Below are 24,688 nucleotides of genomic sequence, written 5' to 3'. Positions count from 1 at the left end.
TATTATAAAAACAGTGTGTATCTTAAATATGAACTACAAGAAACAGGTGTAGCGCCCTGTTTGCAGTTTCTGTGAATGGCCTTCACACCCAGCCTTTCATCCATTAGGCAACCATCTCCCCAGTGCTCAAAGCACCAGGCCTTGCCCTGCAGGAGCCCTGGGGGAAGAGGCCGCACTGCTTGGTGCTCTGCACTGCGGCGCTGGTTGGAGTGGGGAGAGCCAGGGAGTGCCTGCGGACCCAGCACAGTATGACATGAGTGTCACACAGACACAGGAGAACTACCGCTTCTGCCCTGAGGGAGTTGAAAAATCTTCCTGGAGGGAGTGACTTAGAAACTGGGCCAGGCATAACTAAAGCACAAGGTTAGGAGAAAGCAGAGCAGGTTCAGGGAGTAGTGGGCTTTGATGTGTCTACCGTAGGTGGTGGTGGCAGTAGGCAGACTACAGAATTTGGACTGTTTTTTGTAACCAGCAGGTGATATCTAAGGCTTTTCAGCAAAAAGAAAGTTGCTGATGGCCGAGAAGTTGCTTTGGCATGGTAGAGACTGGAGGCAAGAAGGTAGGTTAGGTGAAAATATGGAGCTGAAGGAGAAAGGATGAGGAGGAGGAGATAAAACAGGAGTTGCTGGAGAGTCGTGTGATGACCAGAGATGAAGAGGTTTGAAGTATGGATGTGGACTTCAGCAGGGAGAAGAGAGAGCAGAACTGAAGATATGATGTGGGAACCATAGAAATGAAGCAGAGTCTCTAAGGGTTCAGGAATCCAGGGCGGTCCTAGAGGGCCAGGCTGCAAGGGGCAGCACTAGCCTGAGGGTAATGCAGGAAACTTCAGAAGATGTCAGGCACCTTCAGGCACTTGATTTAGGGACACATACACACACAGACACACAGAGACACACACACGCACATAAAATCTAGGGAATTCCTTTAAGAAAGACTTACATCCCTGGGAGTCTGTGCTCCTCAAATCTTAATTCAAAATAAATAATGACATTTATTTGAGGTATAAAGTGGGAGCATATTATAAATACAGCAGCTACAGATTTCAGGGCACTCAGCATTTAGAACATGTGTTGAAACCAGGGAAAGTTGTAAATTGTATCATTGTCCCTGCATTTTTTAAACAAAATGCTGTTAGCCTGTACTTTTCCCTGCCTTCCTTTTGGAAGTGCTAACACGTTGAAGTGACTGAGCCGCTTGACCTCAGATCTGAAGCTGCTGACTTCAGGAAAATGCTGACGGCTTGCCGGCTTTACCAGATTGGTCTGGGAAATACTTGGGGACAACCCCAGGCCACCATTCAGTTAGGATTACTTTCTCTGTTACTTTAAAACATTGACAACTACCCTTTAACTAATTCTTGACCTCTCTTTTTTCCTTCTATTCCATAGGATAGAATGGTTTTGAAGAAGGGAAAAAAATGCTTTCTGACTGATTGCCTTGAAGGAAAAAAGAACCTATTTTTGTGCATCATTTACCAATCATGCCACACAAGCATTTATTTTTAGTACATTTTATTTTTTCATAAAATTGCTAATGCCAAAGCTTTGTATTAAAATAAATAAATAATAAAATTAAAAGACTGTGTTGTTGAGTATTATTCACCCACTTGTGTTTGGAAGGCTGATTTGGAGATCACACGCCCAGATTTCATTTGTGTGTGTTTCAGACACAGAACATGCTCCTGCTCCCAGGGAAGGAACACACACGTGGTTTCTCTTGCTATTTTCACATTGGCTCCTGTTGTGCCCAGATAGGATGTACATGTGGAGACATCCTGTGTGGTGATGCCCCCACTGGCCCTGGATTGAGTTACTGCATTTTATTTTCTTTTAGGTCGCCGTTCACTATCTGATAATTTTTTTTTTGAGTAACAGATTTTTAAATTAATTTATTTTTTTAAGTATTTATTTTTGTCATTCATTTGGTTGCGCCGGGTCATAGTTGCGGCTCATGGGCTCCTTAGTTGCGGCTCACTGGCTCCTTAGTTGCAGTCAGTGGGCTCCTTAGTTGTGGCTTGCCAGCTCTTTATTTGTGGCATGTGAACTCTTAGTTGTGGCTTGCATGTGGGATTTAGTTCCCTGACCAGGGATTGACCCCCTATATTGGGAAGGTGGAGTCTTAACCCCTGCGCCATGAGGGAAGTCTCTCTCTGATAATTTCTTGTTCCTTTGTTTGTGGTTGATCTGCCTCCTCCAGAATGTCAGCTTCACAGCCACAGACACATTTAACTGTGTCACTTGCCACTGTATCTCTGGTACCTAGTAGAGTGCTTTGCACACGGTAAGTGCTCAATAAATATTTGGTGGGATGAAAGGATGAGTGTATGAAAATTTTTCCAGAATACATACTGATTAGTAATAAATTATATCTGTCTGAGATTTTTTTACCTGGTTTGTACTGTATTCTTTTAAAAACAGTGAATTCTCCTCTTCAATAAGTGGTGCTGGGAAACCTGGACAGCTACGTGTAAAAGAATGAAATTAGAACACTCTCTGACACCATACACAAAAATAAACTCAAAATGGATTAAAGACCTAAATGTAAGGCCAGACACTATAAAACTCTTAGAGGAAAACATAGGAAGAACATTCTTTGACATAAATCACAGCAAGATCTTTTTTTACCCACCTCCTAGAGTAATGGAAATAAAAGTGGGACCTAATGAAACTTAAAAGCTTTTGCACAGCAAAGGAAACTATAAACAAGACAAAAATGGGAGAAAATATTTGCAAACGAATCAACAGACAAAGGATTAATCTCCAAAATACATAAACAGTTCATGCAGCTCAATATCAAAAAAACAAACAACGCAATCAAAAAAACAAACAACCCAATCAAAAAATGGGCAGAAGACCAAAATAGGCATTTCTCCAAAGAAGACACACAGATGGCCGAGAGGCACATGAAAAGCTGCTCAACATCACTAATTATTAGAGAAATACAAATCAAAACTACGATGAGGTATCACCTCACACCAGTTAGAATGGGCATCATCAGAAAATCTACAGATAATAAATGCTAGAGAGGGTGTGGAGAAAAGGGAACGCTCCTGCACTGTTGGTGGGAATGTAAATTGATACAGCCACTATGCAGAACAGTATGGAGGTTCCTTAAAAAACTAAAAATGGAGTTACCATATGACCCAGCAATCCCACTACTGGACGTATACCCAAAGAACACCATAATTCAAAAAGACACACGCACCCCAGTGTTCATTGCAGGACTACTTACAATAGCCAGGACATGGAAGCAACCTAAATGTCCATCAACAGATGAATGGATAAAGAAGATGTGGTACATATATACAATGGAATATTACTCAGCCATAAAAAGCAATGAAATTGGGACATTTGTAGAGACATAGATGGACCCAGAGACTGTCATACAGAGTGAAGTAAGTTAGAAAGAGAAAAACAAATATTGTATATTAACACATATATGCGGAATCTAGAAAAATGGTATGGATGAACCGGTTTGCAAGGCAGAAATAGACACAGACATAGAGAACAAACGTGGACACCAAGGAGGGAAAGCAGAGGGCATTTGGGTGTGATAATTTGGGAGACTGGGATTGCCATGTGTACATTACTAATAAGAAAAAAAATATCAAATTGTACACTTTTTTAAAAATATATCAAGTTGTACACTTTAAATATATGTAGTTTATTGTATGTCATTTATATCTCAATAAAAGTGCTTAAAAATAAAAAGTGAATTTCAAAGTTGAATGAGAGCAATTTTACATGTATAAGTGAAATTTTTCACATTACTTGTGAGGAAGATGTTGAAATAGTTTATGTTCTATGAATATTATGCTTGAAGGGATTATCAGTGTGTGTAAATGTTTTGAGCAGTGAATTCCCAGCATTCCACTTCAGCATGCCTGAGAGTTAAGGATATTCTCGTTAGTAACAGGTCCACTACAGCAGTCATACTCAAACCAGTAGGGGGTTGAAGATTCTTTTTTTTCAACTGAGATATCTCAATTCACATACCAAGAAACTTACCCTTTTTTTTTAATTTTTTTTAAATTATTTATGTGTTTATTGGCTACATTGGGTCTTCGTTGCTGCTCGCGGGCTTTCTCTAGTTGTGGTGAGCAGGGGCTACTCTTCATTGTGATGTGCACCTCATTGTGGTGGCTTCTCTTGTTGTGGAGCATGGGCTCTAGGCACGCAGGCCTCAGTAGTTGTGGCACAGAGGCTCAATAGTTGTGGATCACAGACTCTAGAGCACAGGCTGAATAGTTGCGGTGCATGGGCTTAGTTGCTCCGTGCCATGTGGGATCTTCCCAGCTCAGGGATCGAACCTATGTCCCCTGTGTTGGCAGGCAGATTCTTAACCACTGCACCACCTAGGAAATCCCAAGATTTACCCTTTTAAAGGGTAAGCCATTTCAGCGGTTTTCAGTATATTCACAAGGTTGTACAACCATCACAACTATCTAATTCCACAACACATCATCCCAGAAAGAAGCCTCATACCCATTAACAGTAACCGAAGCCACTAATCTACTCTATGTCTCTATGGCTTTGCCTGTTCTGGGCATTTTGTATATATAGAATCACACAATATGTGGCCTTTTGTGTTTGGCTTCTTTCCCTTAGTGTAGTGTTTTCAAAGTTCATCCAGTTGTAGCATGTATCAGTACTGTGTTCTTTCTTGTAGCTGAATAATACTCCATCGTATGGATGTATACTGCATTTTGTTCATCCATCCATTGATGGACATTTGGGTTATTTCCACATTTTGGCTTTTATGAATAATGCTTCTGTGAACATTTGTATACAAATTTTTGTGTGAACATATCTTTTTAATTCTCTTGGTATATCCCTAGGGGTAGAATTGCTGGGGTATATGTTAATTCTTAAGTTTAACTTGAAAAACTACCAAACTGTGTCCAAGCAGCTACACAATTTCACATCCCTACCAGCAATGTACAAGGGCTCCAGTTTCTCTATATCCTCACCAGTGCGTATTATGTTCCTTTTTCTAAAAAAGTATAGCCATGGGTATGAAGTGGCACCTCCTGGTAGTTTTGATTTGCATTTTGCTAATAATTAATGACGTTGATCGTCTTTTCATGTACTTGTTGGTTACTTGAATATCTTCTTTGGAGAAATGTTTATTCAAGTCCTTCACCAGATTGGATTATTTGTCTTTTTGTTATTGAGTTGTAAGAGTTCTTTATATATTCCAGATACTAGACCCTTATCAAATGCATGATTTGCGAATATTTTCTCCTATAAGTTCTCTGTTCACATTTTTTTTATACATTTATTTATTTATTTAATTTATTGTCTATGTTGGGTCTTCGTTGCTGCACACGGGCTTTCTCTAGTTGCAGCGAGCGGGGGCTACTCTTCGTTGTGGTGCGCGGCCTTCTCATTGCGGTGGCCTCTCTTGTTGCAGAGCATGGGCTCTAGGCACGTGGGCTTCAGTAGTTGCTGCACATGGGCTCAGTAGTTGTGGCTCACGGGCTCTAGAGTGCAGGCTCAATAGTTGTGGCACATGGGCTTAGTTGCTCCGCTGCATGTGGTATCTTCCTGGGGCAGGGATCAAACCCGTGTCCCCTGCATTGGCAGGTGGATTCTTACCCACTGTGCAACCTAGGAAGTCCCTCTGTTCACTTTCTTGATAGTATCTTTTGAAGTACAAGGGTTTTTGTTTTGGGGTTTTGAGGGGGAGTCCAATTTGTCTGTTTTTTCTTTGGTTTGTGTTTCAGGAGTCATATGTAAGAAACCATGGCCTAATTCAAGGTCACAAAAACTTTTAAGAGTTTTATAGTTTTAGCTCTTCTGTTTAGTTCTCTCATCCATTTTGAGTTAAAATATGTATATGATATGAAGTAGAGGTCCAACTTCATTTCTTTTTTTGCATGTTGTATATTTATTTCTCCCAGTACCATTTGTTGAAGAGATGAATGGTCTAGCACTCTTGTCAAAAGTCACTTAAGCATAATATATGAGTTTATTTCTGGACTCTCAGTTATATTTTATTGGTCCCTATGTCTGTCCTTGTGCCAGGATCACATGCTATTGATTACTGTTATTTTGTAAGTAGGAAGTTGGGAAGTGTGAGTCCTCCAACTTTTTTTTTTCCCCAAGATTGTTTTGGCTATTCAAGGTCCCTTGCATTTCCATATGAATTTTAGGATCAGTTGGGGTTTTTTTTTTTTGAGATTTCTTTTATTATTCATCTATTATTTGTTTTGTTTTTGGCTGCATTGGGTCTTTTGTTGCCGTGCACAGGCTTTCTCTAGTTGTGGCGAGCCAGGGCTACTCCTCGTTGCAGTGCGTGGGTTTCTTATTGCAGTGGCTTCTCTTGTTGTGGAGCACCAGCTCTAGGCACACGGACTTCAGTGGTTGCAGTAGTTGTGGCGCACAGGCTTAGTTGCTCCGCAGCATGTGGGATCTTCCTGGCCCAGGGATCAAACCCATGTCCCCTGCATCGGCAGGTGGATTCTTAACCACTGTGCCACCAGGGAAGCCCTAGGATCAGTTTTTAATCTCTGCAAAAAAAAGCCACTTGGGATTTTGATAGGGATTACCTTGAATTTACAAGTCTTTAGGTAGTAGAGTCATCTTTTTTTTTTTTTTTAATATTTTATTTATTTATTTATTTTTGGCTGCATGGGGTCTTAGTTGCGGCATGCAGGATCTTCATTGTGGCATATGAGATCTTTCATTGTGGCACACGGGCTTCTCTCTAGTTGTGGCATGTGGGTTTTCTCTCTCTAGTCGTGGCATACTGGCTCCAGAGCATGTGGGCTCTGTAGTTTGCAGCATGCGGGCTCTCTTGTGGCACACGGGCTTAGTTGCCCCACGGCATGTGGGATCTTAGTTCCCTGACCAGGGATTGAACTGGCTTCCCCGGCATTGCGAGGCAGATTCTTTACCACTGGACCACCAGGAAGGTCCCCAGGAGTAGAATTATCTTAACAATGTTAAGTCTTCCAATCCATGAACAGGAGATACCTTCCTATTTATTTATTTAATTTCTACAGAAATATGATTGATTTTTGTACACTGATCTTTTATCCTTGCAACCTTGCTGAACTCATTTACTAGCTAATAGTTTTTTGGTGGACACCTTAGAATTTTCTATATACAAGATCATGTTATCTGCAAATAGAGATAGTTTTACTTCTTCCTTTCCAGTCAGGCTGCCTTTTATTTCATTTTCTTGTTTACGTGCCCCTGGCTAGAGCCTTCATTAGTGGAATGTTGAATAGAAGTGGGACAAGCAGACATTCGTGTCTTGTTCCTGATCTTGAGGGGAAAGCTTTCAGTCTATCACCATTGAGTATGACGTTAGCAGTGGAATTTTCACTGATGTCCTTTTATCAGGTTGAAACGTTCCCTTTTGCTTTTAGCTTGTTGAGTGTTTTTATCATAAAAAAGTTTGGATTCTGTTAAATGCTTTTTCTGTGCCTGTTGAAATGATTGTGTGGTTTTTGTCTGTTAATATATTCTGTTAATATATTATATTAATTGATTTTCATATGTTGAACCAATCTTATATTCCTGAGATAAATCCCGATTGGTCATAATGGGATTATGTTTTTATGTTTCAGGATTCAATTTGCTAGTGTTTTGCTGAGGATTTTTTTATATATATTCAATAAGGGATATTGGTCTATAATTTTCTTGTGATGTCTTCCTCTGACTTGGTATCAGTGTGATGCTAGTCTCAGATAATGAATTATGAAGAGTTTCCTTCTCTTCTGTTTTTTGAAAGAATTTGAGAATTGGTGTTAATACTTAATTGTTAATTCTTAATTGGTAGAATTCACCACTAAGCCATCTGGTCTTGGTCTTTTCTTTGTGGGAAGTTTTTTGATTACTGGTTTACTCTATTCCTTTTTTTTTTTTTTTAAGTAGGTCTTTTTTTTTTTTTTTTTTTTTAATTTATTGGCTGTGTTGGGTCTGTTGCTGTGTGCAGGCTTTCTTTAGTTGTGGCAGGCAGGGGCTACTCTTCGTTGTGGTGCATGGGCTTCTCATTGTGGTGGCTTTTCTTGTTGTGGAGCACAGGCTTTAGGTGCACGGGCTTCAGTAGTTGTGGCATGTGGGCTCAATAGTTGTGGCTCGCAGGCTGTAGAGCACAGGCTCAGTGGTTGTGGCGCACAAGCTTAGTTGCTCCGAGGCATATGAGATCTTTCTGGCCCAGTGATCGAACCCATGTCCCCTGCGTTGGCAGACAGATTCTTAACCACTATGCCACCAGGTATGTCCCTACTGTCTTACTTCTTATAAGCCTATTCAGGTTTTCTATTTCTAGTTAAATCAGTTTCAGTAATTTGTGTCTCTCTAGGAGTTTGTCCATTTCATCTAGGTTATCTCATTTGTTGGCATACAGTTGTCCATAAGATTCCCTTACAATCCTTTTTATTTCTTCAATGTCAGTAGTGATTTCCCCTTTTTCATTCCTGATGTTAGTAATTTGAGTTCTTTTTTACCTGGTCAAAGGTATATGCACCTAACATTTATGCATGGTTTAGCTAGTTATGCCTTGCTAAAGGTTTGTAAATTTTGATATCTTCAAGGAACCAACTTTTGGTTTTATTGCTTTGTTTATTTTTCTATTCTCTACTTTATTAATTTCCACTCACATCTTTATTATTTTCTCCCTTCTGCTTGCTTTGGGTCTAGTTTTTTTCTTCTCTTAAAGTGGAAGATTATGTTATTGATTTCAGATATTTCTTAATATAAGCATTTACAGGTTTAAATTTCTCTGTAAGCACAGTTTGGTTTTGGTATGTTTTAGTTTTTATATCATTCATCTTAAGAGTATTTTCTCATTCCTGCTATGATTTTTCTTTTGACCCATTGGTTATTTAGGAGTATGTTGTGTAAATCCGACATATTTGTGAATTTACCAAGTTTCTTTGTTACAGAGTTCTGACTTCTTTCCATTGTGGTTGGAGAATATATTTTGTACGATTTCAATCATTTTACATGTATTGAGGCTTGTTTTAAACCTAACATATGGTCTGTCCTGGGGAATATTTCATGTGCAGTTGAGAAGAAGATATATATTGCTGTGCTCCATAGGGCTAGTTGATTAATAGTGTTATTTAAATCTTCTCTTTCCTTCTTTATCTTCTATCTAGTTGTTCTATCCATTATTGAAAGTATGGTATTGAAGCCTACAGTGATTATTGTTGAATTATCTATTTCTTCCTTTGATTGTGTCTATTTTTGCTTCATGTGTTTGGGGGCTCTGTTGTTACGTGCATGTGGGGTTAAAAGATTTTTAAAAGATGCACAGGTTATTCATTACATCGTTATGCATTGAGATTTACTGGTTCAGTGGTCCTCATATTTCCAGCGTACTCTAAATGCTAGAGAGTTAAGCTGAGTGTGTTTGATCTTACCCTCTAGAATGGGCTCTGTTGCCTTGACATTCTCCTTAATACCTGCAACACGTTTTTTACTTAGAAATATTTTCATAAATTGATAGTATAGTTCCTCCCCACCTACTTTTATCCAGTGGAAATCAAATTAGTTGTTCCCTCTCTTCTATTTGCTATTTATGGTGAATTGTTATTTTCCTTCATCAACAGTCAGGAGATGTAGGACTGTTTAATAGCAGTGTTACTATTTCTATTACTGTACATTCACCCTTTTCACATTATTTCAAGTCCTAGCAGAGAGTAAGACTGAAAAAAAATAGTAAGTGCTGTTCAGGCCAAATACAGAATTTTTACAAAAGCTAAAAAGTGAAATGAGTAAATTACTAGGATAGGGCTTTGCATTAATCTTAGCGAAGATTTGTCATCATCTATTGAAATTTGAACCTGCTGTTTTGTGGCTTTGAGATTTAACTGACGTCGTCAAGTTTTTACATCTCAATTATTCGTGGTCTCAGTACTCTTTAAAGTGTGAGATTTGTTCCTTAGAACTGAAGTTAGAGTTAGCATCAAAATGCAGTTGCTTATTTCTTCATGGGCATGGTATTATCAACTAAGAAATCAACTTTATGAATTGAAGCAATGTAGGAAATTGAATAATTTCTTGTTTATTATTTTAAAAATTACTGAGTGATCAGAAGTTAGTCTGGAACAGGTGTGATGCTTCAGTTTTTAAACCCTTCTTGGGCAAATTTTGGTAATGCATGAGGCATAGGTTGTTTTCGTTTTTTGCGCACACACACACACATATAGTATTTTTCAAGAGGATTTTATTTCAAGGAAGCCTAAATGTTTACAATAGACCAAAAGTTGGTAAGAATTTAGTCCAAAAAACCTCCAACAGGAATGCAGCTCACCTGATCCCACCTGGCAACTTAAGGCCTGAAGAGATTAAATCTGATTTCTCTTTGGCCAGCTGGGTTGTAACTTTAGACTTTTTAATAGTTGAGAAAAGATCCTGAAGGTTCCTTGACTTTTTTTTTTCCTTGACTTTTTATCTACCAAATTATTTGGTTATGCTAAATTTCTTACCAAGACAGTTTAAGAATAGAACTTAATGGCAACAAATAGTACAAAGAAGCCAGTTGAAATAGAAACTGCCATTCTAGATCTCTGCTGTGAAGCTGGGCAGGAGAGAATAGCTGGCAGTTCCGATCACAGGCTGTGCCAGACACCATGCTGAGTGGTTTATATACATTATAATTTTCATCTTGGCAGCATCCCAGAGAGAGAAGGTATAGCTCTTCTCCTACAAATTAAGAAATTGAGGTTCAGAGAAGGTCAAGTAGCTTGGCCAAGATCACTCATCTATTAAGTGGCAAAGTCAGAAATGAGAGCCTGGCAGCCCAGGGTCACTGTTTCTAACTACTGGCCACCCCTCATCCATGAGACACTCGAGCCAGTATGTGTTAGGTTGGGCACAGTTCTTATACTTGAGGAATTCAGAGTCTTAGGAGAAAAACAGGAAAATAAACAGAACTATTTGTATATATATATACATACACAAATATATAGTGTATGTGCTTACTTGTTTTATATATAATGTGTGTGTATCACAGAAAAATGGACAGAGTATGTACACCCACACTATGTTTTTAAAGTTAATGAATAACCGCAATAATAATAGCTAACCTACGGTGCTTACTATGTGATAGGCACTCTTCTAAACATTTTGCATGTATTAACTCACCCAATCCTTGCAACAATCCTATTATTAACCCCATTTTACAGATGAGGAAACATGTTTAGAGAAATCCAGTAACTTGCCAAGGTTAAAGCGCTAGAAAGCAGCTGCAGCTAAACTTCAGTGCAGACAACCTGGCTCTGGCCTCTGTGTTCTAACCCCCTTTCTGTTTCGCCTCTTAGAGAAGCTCCCCAGGTGGAAGGCAGGTTATAGGCCATGCTGACCACTGGACCTGTGTGTGCAAAGCATAATGATAGGAAAGGCTGAGAAGTGTGATGGGCTTGAATTTAGGACACAAGCAGGGCTGTGAAAGAGTTTTCCTAGAGCTAGGTGGCGATGCTCTTTCCGGCGGGGAGCTGTGAAGAGGCTGGTGCATTTTGGAAGGTGTGAATTAGATGGAGACTGACTCCTGGAATTAAAATAATGGGGTCACTAAAGAAAGCAGGTATAGAGGTGCAGGTTTAGGACATTACAGCTTAGAAGCTACCTTAACAAGCATGTAAGAAACAGGTAAGAAATGGGATGAAAACAGTTGGGTCAGTGACAAGGGGAGGATTCTAGAAGCCCATATGTAAGGAGACCTCTAGGAAGAATTCACAGCAGAGCTTTATCAAGTGCATTTATGCTCACTCACCAGTTCAGCTCAGAGAGAAGTTTTGAAATTGTCTTGGGCAAATACTTTCTTCACTGAGGAGTCAAAAAGCAGATATAAATAACAGGAGCTAGCGCAGCAGCGGAACCTGAGTTTGGCCCGACCATAAGAAAGCGTAGCAGCAAACCCAGGTGATGAAAAGATGCCTAGGATGGGTGTGCTGTATTGGCGGCAACAGCCTGGCCATTCTTTGACAAGGCTTCAAAAAACTGAGAAGGAATCTAGTAAATCTGTTAAAATTATCCAGTTCCTTTCCTCCTGTTTTCATTACCTTGAAGTTTTTCATGAAAGTTTCTTTGGAGGAAAATGTCAGTTGACCTTTCCTAATCAAGGGGAAAGGGGTTTTGTCGCCCTGGGTGAGGAAGGTGAGGCACCGTTGCTCTCTGCCTTAAGGGTGCGGCTCTTCCTGCTCAGGCCACCCCTAAAGCTCAGGGTAAGTTGGGCGCTTGGCCAGAGGTGGACCTGACCTGACCCTTCCTCCAGGAGGCTTCTTTCCTCATGACCTCCACACACACAAGCTCCCACACACAACTGAAACAAGAACAGCCTACACAAATGGACAGTGAAGAATCATTCAGAATTCAAGGTATAAATGATTTAACTTTTCTTCTGTCCCAGAAAAGGGAGCTTTCCAGGATTTTGCTTTTGGTCACATGCATATCATAACTATAGTATAGGGAAGTTGTGTCTTAGGGGGTAGGGGTAGTTTATAAAGGCAAAAAAACAAAGTGTAGCCCTGATTACATGTGAAAAATCCCTCCAATCCCAGTGAAATGCTGACAAAGGGGTACAGCAGGCTGCAGCTTCCTGAAGAAACATCAGAGTCATATCCTCCTGTCACCCTCCCAGCAGGGCAGGCACTCCTGGTATAGGGCGACAGGCAGACTCACCCCCACTATGTATATGTTCCCTCTCTCCCCCTCCTCTTCCCCCTTTGTCTCCTGGCGTTTATTGCTGAGTGGGTATAAATGCACATTGAAACTCAGGCTCCCACTCTTTAAACCGGGCTGGAATCCCCTTCAGCAGAAGTGTTCGTGTGCAGCCTAAGACAGACGTAGAAGTTCACAGCAGCAGGACGCAGTGTTTAGGTTCTTGTCGAGGCCAGCACTGCTAAGCCTTGGGTGAAGCAAGCCGAATTTCTGTCGACCCTCTGAGTACGTCACCCACACAGCCAGCTAAGTTAAGTGAAACACACAAAGCAGCTTCTTGGTGTGAGCCACACATTCGAATATGTAGTCAGGCAATGGAGATGTGAATCTCAGGCCAGCCTCTTCCTGACTGGGACAGTCACTTAGACTCTCACAGCTCAGTTGCTCAGCAGTGATGGAAGTTACAATCATAGCCACACAGGGCTGTGAGAATAGATGATTTATGAAGGTGCCTGGCATATACTGTTACCCAATAACATTTGTTTCTTCCTTCCTTGTATGGAAAGATGGCCTGATCTGTGAAAGTTCTTCCCAGTGTTGATAATAGGACAGCCTTGCTTAGGCACCTTTCAGACCAGGAAGGGCCCCACCCTGCTGAGGTTTTATGACTGGTCTACTCTTCCATGCTTGGGTTCATCAGGCAGCGCTGCCTCTCCTTCAGGTCCACCCGTGCTCATCTTCATCAAGGAACAGGGGTCCCAGGTCCAGGTGGGAACTCATGCAGCCCTTTGAAAGGTCTCTTGCAAAAGCTGTCTCACCTCCCCCAGCAATCCCTCTTTTACGTGAGGAAAGCTTTAAGTGAAAATTCTGGTCATTTATAACGTTTCAACAGGTGCAGCCACCATTAAGCCTAAAGTTTTGCTGCTTGTGAGCAAATATTTGCATATGATCTAGAAATGGGGCCCACAGTTAGGCTAGAAATGATGAAAGAGAAGACAGGAGGAAAGGGGGCTGGGAAGAGGGGTGCAGTAGCCCCCATTCACAGAGCCAGGCACTGTCACCCCTGGAGCCTCACTCCAAGTGAACTTTTGATGCCTCTGGGTAAAGAAGACTTGAGCATTGTCTAAATTTCTTTAATAAGACACAAGATAAAGATTTGTAGATTACATTGTTACATTAATTACAGGAACAGGAGGTTTCCATAGTGAAAGTAATTCTTCAAATTTGCCAGGTCCTTTATTTAGCTGGCTCTATTACAGCACTGTGTAAAAACTTGTGTCTTCACTTAATGTTCAATTTTTTAAATTTCTTGAAAAGAAAGAGAAGTAATAGCAACATTGTATTTTTTAAGTCCAAGTTGTCACCAGGACCTTTGTAAAGTCCTTGGGAAGTTTTTGAAGTTTAATTAAATTATGATTGCCTCAGAAAAAGTATACTTTCTCATTTACTATGGCCATTTCTTGTGCCGCATAAGAAACAAATCAGTTAATGGTGTTGCAACTAGGGTGTTTGTTTGTTTGTTTTAAGCTCTTTATTGGAGTATAATTGCTTTACACTGTTGTGCCAGTTTCTGCTGTACAACAAAGTGAATCAGCTGTATTTATACATATATCCCCATATCCCCTCCTTCCCGTAACTCCCTTCCCCCCTCCCTATCCCAGCCTTCTGTCATCACCCATCATCGAGTTGTTAAATTACTGTTAAATATTTTTTGCAGTTTGATCATAACTATAATCCAAGTTACTTTTGTTTTAAGAGTACAAAACTGAAAGATAACTTAGTTTAGGATTCAAATTTACCTGATTTCAGATTTATCTAGTTTTATGATTTTGAGCAAGTTTTTTAATCTCTCTGAGCCTTAGTTTTCCTCTCTATGAAATAAGGATAACTTATCTATCTTGTGAGGTTGTTGTGAAATTGTATACAAATGTTAAGTTTTTCTGGGACTTCCCTGGTGATCCAGTGGCTGAGACTTCCTGCTCCCAATGCAGGGGGCCCAGGTTCGATCCCTGGTCAGGGAACTAGATCCCACATGCCGCAACTAAGATTCCCACATGCCTCAACTTTAAAGATCCCACATGCCGCAACTAAGATTCCCGCATGCCTCAGCTTTAAAAATCCCGCATGCTGCAACTAAAAAGATCCTTCATGCTGCAACTAAAAAGACCCCACATGCCACAATGAAGATCCTGCACGCAACCACAAAGATCCTGTGTGCCGCAGCTAAAACCCGACACAGCCAAATAAATAAATAAATAAATAAATAAAATTTTTAAAAATAAATAAATGTTAAGTTTTTCCCTTTTATCCCTTTTCTTGTACTTAGAAATCGTTTTAAGTTATTTTTCTGAATAATGTATGTACATGGTTTTTCAAAAAAGTCAAAATAGTACAGAAGTGTGTCAGGTGAAAAGCACATCTCCCTGTCAGCCTGACCCAGTGCCCCAGGCCCCATCCAGCATTCTCTGTTGCCTGCATGTACAGTTCCAGAAAGATTTCATGCCGATAGAAGCATATTCTTTCACACGCACCTTTTAAAGAGTTATTAGTATCATATATGCACTGTCCTTCCCCCAACAAAATCTGTGCTGCACATAGCTTTAAACATATTATCTATTGGTCACTGATCTATTAATTTTCCTTTAGCCCAAAAGGAAAAAAAAGAAAAGACGTTACTGAGGCTTTCTGCCAAACAAAACAATTCCTACCTTACATGTATCCACCAAAAAGAGTTAGGTGACAAATTAGCATAGGGTGTTTTAAGAATTAAATGTTAACATCCATGAAGAAAACTTTACACCTTTAAAGTCCAGAAATCTCAGAAAGGGACTCGCAGATACTGTCACAAGATGCTCTAATGGGTACATTTGTAAGCAATTAGGACTTATGATTTTGTGAATGTTTCCTGTCTTCATGTTAACCTTACAAGTGTCCCGTAAAGGGGGGAATCTTCTATAGAATTCTGTTTTGTTTTTGCATCTGCATCAACTATTCTCTTAACTGTCTAAATTCCTTTTTACAAAAGCTTGCAATGTCATGGCATAGAGAGGCTTCCTTTTGCTCTTTGCTAGAACTAAATCAGAAAACATATACTTAAAATGTGAGACCAAGAACATAGGAAATAATAGGCTATCCAGAAAAGAATATGCAGACCATTATATTCTTCTCCCCAGTATTTGGAGATTATCCCACATCAGTGCATATAGATCTCTCTGCCTCCTTTTCTTTAATGGCAACAAATGCATTGTGTATTGAATCAGTTCTCAATTGACAGACATTTCAGTTACTTAAAATCTTCATAATCTTTATGAAAGTCATATAACTGCCCAAAATCAATGATATATAGTAATAGCATGGTGGTTAATTTCTAGCTTTTTGATTGTTTCTTAGTGTGAAAGCCCTCTTTATTTCATGCTGAGATAGTTCCAAATTGAAACTATTTGAACACTAATTAGTGGTTGCTAATTGGGATAGTGTACACCTCAACCCAATTTTATGGTGTATTTACTGGCACAATGTGAAGAGACTGAAATAAAATATATCTAAGTTGTATCCATGAGTAGTTTTTGGTCTAATTGGGGAAGAAAGATTAAAAAACAGCAAGTAGGACAACACACATAATCAGATACCTGTATTTTGCAGAGAATTTCAAAATCTCTTATTTTTTTTAATTGCATTCATCAATTTCAGGATTCAAAGGTCTAAAAGGGACTTTAAGCCACACTAAGAGAACTCTAAGCCATTGATAATAAATTGATCAGGTTTCCACTTCTGGTAATGTCATACTAGCTTGTTGCAGTTCAAGCATCATACCAAGCACAACCAGAAAATATTGAAAAAGCATTTTTTAAAACATTCTATTTTAAGACATTGAAGAGCTATCAATGCAGTGAGGACTTTAGGATCCACAAGCCCAGAGGAAAGGAAAGTTCAACACTGGGCATTTGAGGCATTTGCTAATTCATAAACAATAGCTGTGAAGTGACCAAAAGATGGTGGCTGACAGGCAGAGATGTGGAGAGCTCAGGCAGACCTGTTGGGCTTGTAAGACAAAACTTGGAGTTCAGGGGCTTCCTAGGTGGTACAGTAGTTAAGAATCCACCTGCCAATGCAGGGGACTTGGGTTTGATCCCTGGGTCAGGAAGATCCCACATGCCACAGAGCAACTAAGCTTGTGTGCCACAACTATTGAGCCCATGCACCTAGAGCCTGTGCTCTGCAGCAAGAGAAGCCATGGCATTGAGGAGCCCGCACACCACAACAAAGAGTAGCCCCCACTCACTGCAACTAGAGAAAGCCCATGTGCAGCAACAAAGACCCAACACAGCCAATAAATAAATAAACATATAAATTTATTTATTTAAAAAAACAAAAAAAAACTTGGAGTTCAGGGCCTGCCGAGGAGAACAAGCCCTGATAAACAACCTAGGCTTTCCATTAGAATTCTCAAAGGGCTCCACTCTGCAACTAGAGGATGAACTAGAATTTGACTAGCCTTCTCAAGAACTGAATCCCAACTCTGAATTTGCTTAATTTCTAATTGGATTAAAGTGCCCTAAAAGTGATAGATCTGTGCCCTAAAAGTGATATGTTTCCCCACATGGCAATAGGAAATTCTCTGGAGGAAGGTACCACCAATCAGCAGCCTCAGATTATCACAGCACTTTTCATACATAATGTCTAGCAGTCCATCAAAAATAACAGGCATAACAGAAGGCCAAATGACCAAAAAAGAGAAAAAGCAAACTACAGAACTAGATCCACAAGAAATATAAGTATTGGAAACATAAGACACAAAATTTAAAATAACTTTAAGTATTTTTAGGAAACCAATGACAAGATGGATAATTTCAGAAACTAAATGGAAACAACAAAGAATTATATGGAATGTGAGGACTGAAAAATATAATAATTGAAAGTAATAACTCAATAGAAGGTTTAATATCACCTTAAACATCACTGAAGAGAGGATTTATGAACTGGAATACAGGTCAGGAGAAAATATCCAACCTCTAACACGAAAAGAAAAAGAGAAGAAAAATACAGAAAAGAGCATAAGAGAGTGTAGATCATGATGAAAAACATCTAATTTACATGCAATTCAAGTCATAGAAGGAAAGGAGACAGATTGAGGCAGAGCAATATTTGGAGAGACAATGGCTGGGAATTTTCCAAAACTAACAAAAGACATCAAACCACTGACTCAAGAAGACCACACCAACAGTAAAAGTGGGGGGGGGGGGGGGGAGGGCAAAGAAAAATTTTAAAGCAATTAAAAGAATAAAAGATTCTTCCTTAATTGAGAAGAAATTCACATAACATAAAATTAACCATTTTAAAGTGAACAGTGGCATTTAGTATATTCACTATGGTGTATAACCATCACTTCTATCTAGTTTTTAAAAGTTTCCAACGTCCCGAAAGGAAACCCCTTACCCATTAAGTTGTTGCTCCCTATTCCACTGTCCCGCCATCCTCATCTGTGTAACCACCTCATCTGTGTTCTGTCTCCATGGGTTTACCTGTCTGGACATTTCATAAAAATCAAATCATATGGCATATGTGACCTTTTGTGTCTAGCTTCTTTCACTTAGCATGTTTCAAGGATCATCCACATCACAGTATGCATGTATCAGTACTCCATGCCCTTTTATGGTTGAATAATAGTGTGATAGTCTGTTGTATGTATATATATGCCACAATTTGTTCATCCACTCATCTGTTGATAAACATTTGGGCTACTCCACCTTTTGGCTGTTGTAAATAATACTGCTGTGAATTGGTGTACAAGAATCTGTTTGCATCCCTCTTTTTAATTCTTTTAGGTATACACCTAGGAGTGGAATAACTGAGTCATATGGTAATTCTATGTTTAACTTTTTTTTTTTTTTAATTTTTTTTGGGGGGTACACCAGGTATGTTTAACTTTTTGAGGAACCTCCAAACTGTTTTCTACAGTGGCTGAGCCATTTTATATTCCCATCAGCAATTACAAGGATTCCAGTTTCTCTGCATTCTCATCAGGACCTGTTGTTTTCCTTTTTTTTTTTAATATTAGCCAGTTCTAGTGTGGTGAAGTAGCACCTCATTGTGGTTTTGATTCGATTTTCCTAATGACTAATGACACTGAGCATCTTTTCATATGCTTTTTGGCTACTTGTATATGTTCTTTAGAGAAATGTCTATTCAAGTCATTTGCCCATTTTTTAATTAGATTGTCTTTTTGTTTTTCAGTTGTAAGAGTTCTTTATATATTTCAGATACTACACCCTTATCAGATTTGCATGATTTGCAAAGAGTTTCCTTCATTCTTTAAGTTGTCTATAGTCACTTTCTTGATAGTGTCTTTTAAGCACAAGTTTTTAATTTTGATGGAGTCCAGTTTGTCTTTTTTTCTTTCGTTGTTTGTGTTTTTAGGTGTCATATCTAAGAGACCATTGCTTAATTCAAAGTCACAAAAACTTCAAGAGTTTTATAGTTTTAGCTCTTATATTTAGATCTTCATCCATTTTGAGTCAACATATGTATGTGATGTGAGGTAGAGGTCCAGGCTCTTTTGCATGTGGATATCCATTTGCCCCGGTACCATTTGTTGAAGAGATTATTCTTTTTTCCCTATTGAATGGTCTCAGTACCCTTGTCAAAATTCAGTTGAGCATAATATATAAGTTTATTCATGGGCTCTCAATTCTATTTTATTGATCTCTATGTCTGTCCTCGTGCCAGGATCATGTGGTATTGATTACTGTTGCTTTGTATTAAGTTTGAAATTGGGAAGTGTGAGTCCTCTAACTCTGTTTTTTCCTTCTTCAATGTGAAATATATTACTTTTTTAATTTTAATTTTATTGGAGTATAGTTGATTTACAATGTTGTATTAGTTTCAGGTGTACAGCAAAGTAATTCAGTTATACATATACATATATTCGTTCTTCTTTAGATTCTTTTCTCATATAGGTTATCCCAGAATAATGAGTAGAGTTCCCTGTGCTATATATACAGTAGGAGCTTGTTGGTTATCTATCTTATATGAAATATATTACTTTTAAAGTAGCAACAGAGGACTGACAGTTGGTGTCTTGACAGAAACAATGGAAACCAGAAAACAGTGGAATGAAGTTTTAGGGTGGAGAAACCTGCCAATCTAAAAACCTAGGGGAAAAAATTCATCAAAAATAAAGGTGAAACAAGACACTTTCCAACAAACAGAAACACCAAAAGGGAGTTCTTCAGGCAGAAGAAAAATTATTCCAGATAAAAACATGGGGATGCAGGAAGATTCAAGAGCAACATCAAGGGTAAATATTCGGGTAAAATGACAATTGATGTAATATAAAATGCTAATGATAATGTCTTATGGAAATTAGTTGACATTAATTGCACAAAAGATGGGAGAGGATAAATGGAATAAAAGTACCCTTAAGACACTTGTATTTCCAGTAATAATTAAAAACACCTATTTATGTTAGACATTAATAAATCAAAGATACATGTGATCCAGGGTAACAATTAAAAAAGTAATAAAACAGTCTCTAGGTTAGCAAAGCCACTAAAAGAATAATAAAATAATATATGGTAAACTTATGGGGGGAAATGGAATAATAAAGTCATCTATAAGAAGAGTTAAAAATAAAAAGGAGGAAAGTAATATGGAACAGATTTGATACATGCAAAACAATAAAATGATAAATTTAAATCCCAATATGTCAGTAATGAACATAAGTGGATAGTTAAATACTCAAAGGTAAATATAGACTAGATTTAAAATTTATATACACACACATCAATGAATGTGTGATGCTTCTTTAATATAAGTAGACAAATGTTGCAAGTAAAATGATAGAAAAATATATACTATGTAAATAGTAACCAAAAGAGAATTGTTATATAAATATAACAAAGTATGCTTTAAAATAAAGAGGGATACTTCATAATGATGAAAGAGTTCATCCATCATGAAGAAAACAGTTCTAAATTTTTGTGCCTAATATATCTTCAAAATACATGAAGGAAAAATTGATGCATCTAAAAGGAGAAAGACAGTCCCACTATCATCGTGGGAATTTTAAACACACCTGTTGGCAACAAGCAGAGAAATACTCATTAAGGATCTAGATCTGAACAGCATAACTAATAGACAAGATGTAATTGACATATATATGGCACTCATCAACGATAGGATATATATTATTTTCAAGTACACATAGATCGTTTACTAAAATAGACCATATTCTGGGTGATAAAGTAAATGTCAACAAATATGTAAGGATTGAAATCATACAGAGTGTGTTTTCTGACCAGTGGAATTCGGTTAGAAATCAATAACAAAAGAATATTGGAATGATTCCTAAATGACAGGAGTCAAGTAATCTACTTCTAAAAAAAACTTCATGCGTCAAAGAAGAAATTGCAGTTGTAATTATAAAAAAAATTCTAATTGAATGCCAGTAAAATCACAACATATCAAAACTTGTGTGACGTCGCTGAAGCCATGTAAGAGGGAAATCTGTGGCTTTAAATGCATGTATTAGAAAAGAAGAAAGGCTAAGAAAGCAGTATTGTAAGCATTCCTCTCAAAGAACAGTAAACTGAGTCAAATAAAGGAAATAATAAAGATCATATAGTAATAAAAAACAAATATACTATAGGAAAAAAATCAAGTAAAAGTAGTTTCTTGGAAAAGACTAAAAAAATTGACAACCTCTGCTGATCAAGAAAAATGGACCCAAATGACCAATAAGAAAAACAAAAAAGAGGACGTCACTACAGAGCTTACATACGTTAAAAATAAGAATAATAAAGTTCCTAAAAACAGAAAGTAAAATGGTGGTTAGCAGGGATTAGAAGGAGCAGGGGAAGGGGAACTTGTTGTTTAATGGGTATAGATTTCAGATTTGCAAGATGAAAAAGTTCTGCAGATGTTTCACAACGTGAATATACTTAACACTACTCACCTATGCACTTAAAAATGCTTAAGACGGCAAATTTTATGCTGTTTTTTACTATAATGAAAAAATTGATAATGAGTATTATGACAACTTTGTGTTAATCTCTGAAATTTAAATGAAAATGGACACATTCTTTGAAAAATATTAAGTACCAAAATTGACACAGAAGAAACAGGAAATCTGAATTCTCCTACATCTAAGTAATAAAGTCATAGTTTAAAATCTTCCCTCAAAGAAAAACTCTAGGGATAGGAGATTGAAAGGTACAAACTACTATGTATAAAATAAATAAGATACAGGATATAGTGTGCAGCACAGGAAATATAGCCAAATTTCATAATAACTTTAAATGGAGTATAATCTATAAAAAATATTGAGTCACTATGTTGTACACCTGAAACTAATATAACATTATATATGTATTGTTAATGTTATAACATCAACCATAATTTTTTTAAGAATTAACTAATTTAGGCCAACACCCCGGCGGAGGAGCTGAGGTCATCATCAAATTTGAAATATTTAAAGTGGATACAAAACTGTTTCAGCAATGCAGACAATTAAGTGCGTTGTTGTGGGTGATGGTGCCATTGGTAAAACATGTCTCCTGATATCCTACACAACAAACAAATTTCCATCTGAGTATGTACCGACTGTTTTTGACAGCTATGCAGTCACAGTTATGATTGGTGGAGAGCCATATACTCTTGGACTTTTTGATACTGAAGGGCAAGAGAATTATGACAGATTACGACTGCTGAGTTATCCACAAACAGATGTATTTCTAGTCTGTTTTTCAGTGGTCTCACCATCCTCATTCAAAAATGTGAAAGAAAAGTGGGTGCCTGAGATAACTCACCACTGTCCAAAGACTCCTTTCTTGCCTGTTGGGACCCAAAGTGATCTCAGAGATGACCCCTCTACTATTGAGAAACTTGCCAAGAATAAACAGAAGCCTATCACTCCAGAGACTGCTGAAAAACTGGCCCATGACCTGAAGGCTGTCAAGTATGTGGAGTGTTCTGCACTCACACAGAAAGGCCTAAAGTATGTGTTTGATGAAGCAATATTGGATGCCCTGGAGCCTCCAGAACCGAAGAAGAGCCGCAGGTGTGTGCTGCTATGAACGCCTCTCCAGAGCCCTTTCTGCACAGCTGGTGTTGGCATCATACTAAAAGCAATGTTTAGGGACTTCCTAGGTGGCTCAGTGGTAAAGAATCCGCCTGCCAATGCAGGGGACACGGGTTCGAGCCCTGCCCTGGGAAGATTCCACATGCCACGGAGCAGCTAAGCCCGTGCGCCACAACTATTGAGCCTGTGCTCTAGATCCCGTGAGCCACAACTACTGAGCCCGTGTGCCACAACTATTGAAGCCCACGTGCCTAGCACCCATGCTCCACAAGAGAAGCCACTACAATGAGAAGCCTGTGTGCCACAATGAAGAGTAGCCCCCGCTCGCAGCAACTAGAGAAAGCCCGTATGCAGCAACAAAGGCCCAACGCAGCCAATAAATAAATAAATTAAATAATTTTTTTAAAATCCATTAAAAATAAATAAATAAATAAAAGCAATGTTTAAATCAAACTAAAGATTAAAAATTATAATTCGTTTCTGCAATAATGACAAATGCCCTGCACCTACCCACATGCACTCGTGTGAGACAGGGCCCATAGGTATGGCCCCCTTCCCCTTCTCAATACTGGTTAATTTTGAGTAATTGTGTATTGTCAGAAAAGTGATCAGTACTAGTTTTTGTTTAGTTGTTTCAAAAAAATTATTATTTTTTTGTTTGTTTGCTTAAAAGCAAGGCATGCTTGTGATGACTCTGTAACAGACTAATTTGGGTTGTTGAAGCTGTTCCCGGGTTCCACTCTGACGAGTGATCTGGGATATCTAGTGTGTTATTTTTTGTTTTTGTTTTTTTTTCTTTGCTTTTTTTTTTTTCCTTTCCTTTTTTTGGGGGGCGAGGGAGTGTGTGTGGGATGATTTGTTTTTATTTAGTCATTTTTTTTAATTCATTAACCATTGGACAGCCTTTAAGGGGAGGAGGACGGATTGATTCCACATTCCACTTCCTAGATCTAGTTTAGAAAACATGTTCCCCACCTCGTGCTCTTAGGAAGGAGTCTAGTAAACGCCTCATTTAATAATACACTCCTTTTTGAAAGTTGCCTTTTCTCTCCACCCTTGAGTAGGTCCAGTATTTGATGAAACTCATGAAAGTGGATGGAACCTGTCCTGCCCCTCCTCTTTTCTAGGATGCACTATATTTGGGACTGTGACTCTCAAGGAAATTTGTTTGCCATTTGCTGATTTTTTTTTGAAGTTAATTTCTAACTTCTTTCACTGATAAATGAAGAAAAGCATTGCACCTTTTGAAATACACCAAATGGACCGAGTACGTAATTAAAAAACATTTTTTTCCCTGTCAGTCATTGTCTTAATATGCTTAGCATAGATGTGCAGCTTCATAGTGTATGATACGGTGTTCCTAGAACACAGCCGAAGACCTGGTATATAGGGGAAATCCGAGAGGTGGTACTAAAAGACAGATGTCTGTGGGATGATTCACATCCTCTTTCAAGTGATGAGGATGGAGACCTGCTTCATTAAGAAGCTGGGGGTGGGGTGGGGGTGGGGAGAACATTTAACAACATGGGGACCCGTCAGGGGAATCCCCTTATTTCTGTTTTGCATGTGAGGCTCTCTAGTTTAATAAAAATCCTGGGGAGAGACTTATGAAGACTCTTTGTAATAATAGGGATTTTATCAGCTTATTTTGGTTGCAGTTTTCAAGTCTTAAAAATGTTAGGTGACCTTCTCCACCTTCCCCAAATCCTAATTCTTGTAGATTTCATTAGTGTCGAACCAATGCTTTCTCATGTCTCAATTCTTTGTATGTGCATTCTTTTCAGATGTATTAAACAAACAAACAAACAAAAGAATTAACTAATTTGGGGGGGGGAGTCAAGGAAGGGAGGGAATACGGGGATATGTGTATAAAAACAGATGATTGAACCTGGTGTACCCCCCAAAAGATAAAAAAATAAATAAATAAATAAAATAAAACAGCAAAAAAAAAAAAAAGAATTAACTAATTTAAAAAAAATTTTTAACTCTA

At 38.4% G+C, this 24,688-nt stretch overlaps 2 protein-coding genes across 6 annotated transcripts in view; both read left to right on the top strand.

The window, feature by feature from the left end:
• The window catches only part of RNF130 (ring finger protein 130), a 136,273-nt gene that overhangs the window by 103,470 nt on the left and 8,115 nt on the right, over positions 1–24,688 (top strand). For 2 of the 5 annotated variants that reach the window (XM_057708081.1, XM_057708080.1), the window contains one exon: positions 1,392–1,580. The exons of the other annotated variants lie outside the window; for them this stretch is intronic. In XM_057708081.1, coding sequence (XP_057564064.1) covers positions 1,392–1,396 — 5 coding nt within the window. In that variant the 3' untranslated portion in view covers positions 1,397–1,580. Of the gene's footprint in view, positions 1–1,391; positions 1,581–24,688 lie in introns of those variants that run through there. 5 annotated transcript variants of the gene reach the window in all.
• LOC130836109 (cell division control protein 42 homolog) lies at positions 22,048–22,740 on the top strand. Its single transcript, XM_057708083.1, has one exon. The coding sequence runs from the start codon at positions 22,118–22,120 to the stop codon at positions 22,691–22,693; it is 576 nt and encodes a 191-aa protein (XP_057564066.1). The 5' UTR covers positions 22,048–22,117; the 3' UTR covers positions 22,694–22,740.

The sequence above is a fragment of the Hippopotamus amphibius genome, chromosome 15 (assembly GCF_030028045.1).
Source record: "Hippopotamus amphibius kiboko isolate mHipAmp2 chromosome 15, mHipAmp2.hap2, whole genome shotgun sequence".
Classification (NCBI taxonomy): Eukaryota; Metazoa; Chordata; class Mammalia; order Artiodactyla; family Hippopotamidae; genus Hippopotamus; species Hippopotamus amphibius.
Note: the sequence above shows the minus strand (reverse complement) of the source record. Positions and strands in the feature narration are given on the sequence as shown.